General features: G+C 51.5%; 1 protein-coding gene across 1 annotated transcript; it reads right to left on the bottom strand.

Annotated features, from left to right (window-relative positions):
- Positions 1-560: 560 nt before the first annotated feature.
- RNF186 (ring finger protein 186) lies at positions 561-2,320 on the bottom strand. Its single transcript, XM_025175147.2, has one exon. The coding sequence runs from the start codon at positions 2,311-2,313 to the stop codon at positions 1,495-1,497; it is 819 nt and encodes a 272-aa protein (XP_025030915.2). The 5' UTR covers positions 2,314-2,320; the 3' UTR covers positions 561-1,494.
- Between the last annotated feature and the right edge of the window lie 2,277 nt (positions 2,321-4,597).

Genomic DNA, 4,597 nt, shown 5'->3' with positions numbered 1-4,597 from the left:
GGTGAGGCGTAGGGCACGCAGGAAAAGGGGAGGGCTACGCAACCTTCGCAGCGACTTAAAGAGGAAGAGGGAAGTTGGAAGTGGCGTTGGAAAGCGCAATTAATTTGCATTTAAGGGAGGGAAGCGACAGCGGGGATTTTAGGACGCAAGGCCCGTAAATCCTAAACGCAGTTACCAGACGGAGGGCTGCTTCTGATGCATTTTGATTCTCTCCTTTGGAGCAAACCTTCTGTGATTTAAATGGGATTATTTTGGCGAAGCAGCTGACCAGCAAAAACACGAGGCTGGGCTGTTTTGCAAGCGAAATAGAAACCGAGATTCTGCATGGCAAGGGAATTAATAGCTGACCACGCAATGAAAGGCACAGCCCCCAAAATCATTGTCTAACTTTTCTCTTCTCTATGCAATCACTGAGATTCAGTGCAAATGGAAGTTTTTCTGTCCCAAAGCCTGGGAGAGCTTCACCAGTTGAATTGTGGTTAAGGTGTAAATGCAGAGCCCCTTTTCTAGCCTTCAGCCGCCCACCAAAAGCTCTGGGCGGGCAAGCAGAATAAAGCCAAAAACCACCAAGGAGAAATTCTCTTTATACAAATCTTTACAGCATATACATAAAACATTTCAACAATACTGAACGCTTCAACAGCCCTCCCTTCGGGGCTGCTGAATCTCTGCTTGTCCCAACTTCCTAACGCGAATCTTGGTTTCTCAGAAACAGTTGCAACCTTCCCCCCAAACCATACCTAAGAACAAACCCATTTGCATCCTACATCAAATGTTTCCGGAAGAAATTTTACGTCCCCCGGTGTGGAAGCCACCCTGAAATAAATAGATTGAAATCCCCGGTTGGTGTGCGCCGATTTTTTAAAATCTTTTTAAGCACCGTAATGATGTGTTTAACAATGGAATTAAAGAGCAAGCTTCCGGGTTTAAATGTTTACGGTTGTGCAGCCCTTGAAGAGCAATGGCTAAATTACAACCAAGTCTACAATTAGTCCCTGATATATCAAATCTCACATCTTCATCTGCTTCAAGGACCACCTTTAAGGAGGACACGTGGGCCACCATTCACCCTAGTTGTTGGCGTTTAACACTGTCTCTTTGGGGGTAGACTAGATCTCCACCATGGAGTGTCCATCTAGATGTTATTGATCTTTCCCACCATTTTTGAAGCCAGAAGCCACCCTCTGTCTACCGTGGAGCCGTAAAACCAGGGGGGAAACGTGTTCAGACATCCTCCAGAATCCTACCGTATCGTTCAGAATTGTGTTTGCTATTTTCTGACCAGCGTGGCACGAAGCCACACTCTACAGACAGCTATGGATCGCTGCAATGATTTCCAGGGGTGCATGCCCAGGGATTGAGAACATCTGGGCCCATCCAGCCCTGACACCCCTTGAGTCACTCCCTTGGTCCTGGTCCTCTGCCGGATGCTGACGCACCAAAGCCCTCCAAGGGGCCTGTGACCCTCCCTCGAGGAAGCCAAGCGGGTCATTCTCAAGCCACTTGGTTGACCTTCCTCGTGCAGCGGGGCACCGAAAGACTTGGGTGCGTCCAGCTGGGATCCCAGCAAAGCACAACGGATACGATGACCGACAAAACAATCATGAAGCAGAGGGACCACGTCAGCAGTCCGGTGTTCATGAACGGGAGGATGAGGACAATCAGCAGAGAGACGATCATCAAGAGCAGGATCAGCCTCTTGGTGGCAGCTTGGTTGATCTCTCCACCATCCTGGGATTGCACATCAGAGGAAGGATGCCGGCTACGACGAGCGCCAGCAGCGCCCGGAGAGCCAGCGCCCTTGGCATCTGGATCCGGGCTCCCCAGCTGCTCCATGACGTGCTCCTGGTTGCGGAGGCTGCAGATGAGACCGCCGAATACCGCGGTGGTCTTTCGGCAGAGGGGACAGCTGATGACCCAGGTGCGATCTTCATTCCGCAAGATCAATTTCAGGCACACGGCGCAGAAGGCGTGCTGGCACGCCAGGACTTTGGGCAGCCGGGCGAAGCTGTATCGGTTGAAGCAGATGAGGCAGTCCATTTCAGCAACGGAGACCCTGGACGGGCACTGCCGGAGAGGCGCCGGGGCCAACACGTTCAGAGCAGCAGGACTCAAAGACGCCGAAGTCTCCGTTTCGGGAATCCCGAGTTCTAGATCCACACTTTTATTGCCAGGCAAACAGCAAGACCTGTCCTCTTGAGTGGAGTAACCCTTGACTCCCGGGCCACCATCCGTTCGGAGTGGCGTCTCTTCAGAGATCTCGCATTGATCCATCTCCTTGCCGGCTCCATTCACAAGCTGCAAATTCTCCATGGAAAGTCCCACGGAGTTTGCCGGAGGGAGAAAGACGCTGCTCTCTCAGCAATACGGAGGAACCGCCTGCCTTCAACGGCATCTGTTGGTTTGACAGCTCCTTTTATAAAAGTGCTTTGTCCCACAAACAGAGTCATTGCTTTGTTTAGCTCTCCGAGAGTGTCCCACCCATCCAGCAAAAAACGGTCACACTGGGTGGGTGGACGTGTTTGTTTTCTTTAAACCAAATTGAGATTAAATTTAATCAGTAACCTCAATGGCCACAGGATTTTACGATACCCGATAGCATCGCTGGGCAAGTCTGAAAGAAAAAGCAAACATTTCTTTATAACTGGCAAACAAAACTTCAAGCGGCTGCCTCGGATTTGAGCCAAGGAGATGGAGGTTAAATACTGTAATTTGCTCAAAACAACTAGTAGTTGCAGGGATACGTATCTGAATTTGGAACCCGGACCTTCCAAAGTCTATTCACTGGGGGATGTTTTTGAGTAAATTCAAAAGCAGAAAACGATCTCCCTGACTGAGAGCTCCGATTCTTATCCATTTGGCTTTCTCTCGTATTTTGGGGGCTGACCCAGAAGCCGGGGATAAAGGCAAAGGCAGGTTAGGAATTTAGCCAAATAAACAAGATCATTTCAGCTCCATGAAACTTTATTGACGCCCAACTCCAGCAGTTCTCCTGCCATCCAGGAGCAACACAACATTCTCATTTTGGGGGCTCCGTCTGTAACGGCCTCGCCTGCCCTCGGACAGATGGCCAACGGCATGGATCAACGGATCCTCTGATGCCTTGGCCAGGCTAGCTGGGAATCATGGGTGTTGCAGTCCAGCCCCTTTGGAGGAGGGCACGTGGTTGGAAACATGTGGTCGGTCTTCCTATTCCTCTTCTTTGGCGTCCACTACGGGGAGGCTGTCGTAGGATGGGGAATCCAGGTGGGGCGGAAGAGGGATCTTGACTTCGTGAGGTTTGGGGGAAGAAAGCCTCTCAAACCGAGAGAAGAAGCCAGATCGAGCCTTGCTGCCGGGGCAGTCTTCTGGCGCGCACACGGTGCAGTCCTCCAAGGAGCAGGCTTTTTCTTGCCAAAACTCAGAGGTCTTGAGGTCTAGCGAAATGTTGGCCGCCCACACTACAAAATGCCGTATCCGGGCCTGTTTGTGGAGTTCGCACATACACACCCAGGGCTCCCAACTGTTCCAGTGGATGTTTGGGTCCCCTGCAAGCAGCAAGAGAAAACGTTGGGGAGACAGGGAGCCAGCAAAGACGACAGCGAGGAACCGGGGGGCTGAGCTTGTTTAGAGGCAAGATGGCAGATCCAGGCTCCAAGGCCCCACGGAGCCAGAAGATCCCCTGGGGGGCTTGGGCCCACTCATTCAACCACCTGATCTACCTGAAAGGGTGAAGGTAAAATGGGCGAAGCTAAAACTGCATCGAGAGGGCAGGCAACGATCGCCTTAAGCACCCTAACGATGAACAGGACGTGCATTTAAAATAAATATCTGAGAATGTCAGACACGCGAGGAACCAGCCTTGCGCTCATGGAAGAGATTGAGCAGATGCTAAACTGGTTTTTTAAACAGCACGCGTTGCCAACTCAAGCTGTTTATGGTTTCTGAATGGTGGTGATCCCAAAATGTGGATTAATTCAAGGACGATTAATTAAGCACGCGCAGATGCAGCCTGTCAAGGAAATAAGGGAGAAGCCCTGCTGGTTCCACTAAATGTCGCTTTGATGCTGAGATCGACGGCAGGCGGGAAGGCCTGCGGTTCCCTCCATCTTTGGGGCGGTCTGCTTGCAGCCTGTACAGGTGTGCGCTAAAAGATGACATGAATAAACATGCATTTTTCCCCCTTTCGTCATATGGGAAATCGGCGTTTCAGCACGTTCTGGCAGCCGCTGGGAACCCACCAAAAGAAAAGCTCGCCTGCCAACGGGCCACGGATGCCCAACGGCACCACCCCCTTCTCTCTTCTGGAAAATGAGTTGCAAAGCATTGCGGGCACCCCCGGACTTGCAAAGGTGGAAATAACTATTAGAATTTATTCTAAAACGCCGCGATCCTTTACCGAGAGCCGGTGGGAGGCTAGCGCCGCCGACGTATCTGAGAAGCCATAACTCCGAACTGAACCAAATCAGCATCGTCCGCTTTGTCTCATCCAAAGGGGCTCCAATTCTGGACCACAGAGCAAAGGAGGTTACGTACCCGTCACCGTGGCAACGGGGAAGGAGCCAATCAGCGGCTGCCAACAGCCACAGCATCTTTGGAACGCTCCTGGCCCAGGTTG

The sequence above is a fragment of the Python bivittatus genome, unplaced genomic scaffold, assembly GCF_059951505.1.
Source record: "Python bivittatus isolate LINGU-HERP-01145 unplaced genomic scaffold, Pbiv_v1 ctg000090_np1212, whole genome shotgun sequence".
In the NCBI taxonomy this organism is placed as follows: domain Eukaryota; kingdom Metazoa; phylum Chordata; class Lepidosauria; order Squamata; family Pythonidae; genus Python; species Python bivittatus.
The sequence above is the reverse complement of the archived record's forward strand: the minus strand, read 5'-3'. Positions and strand labels throughout refer to the sequence as shown.

Excerpts from the sequence above, each read along its gene's own strand:
- RNF186 (XM_025175147.2), bottom strand. The coding sequence starts at position 2,313 with ATGGAGAATTTGCAGCTTGTGAATGGAGCCGGCAAGGAGATGGATCAA.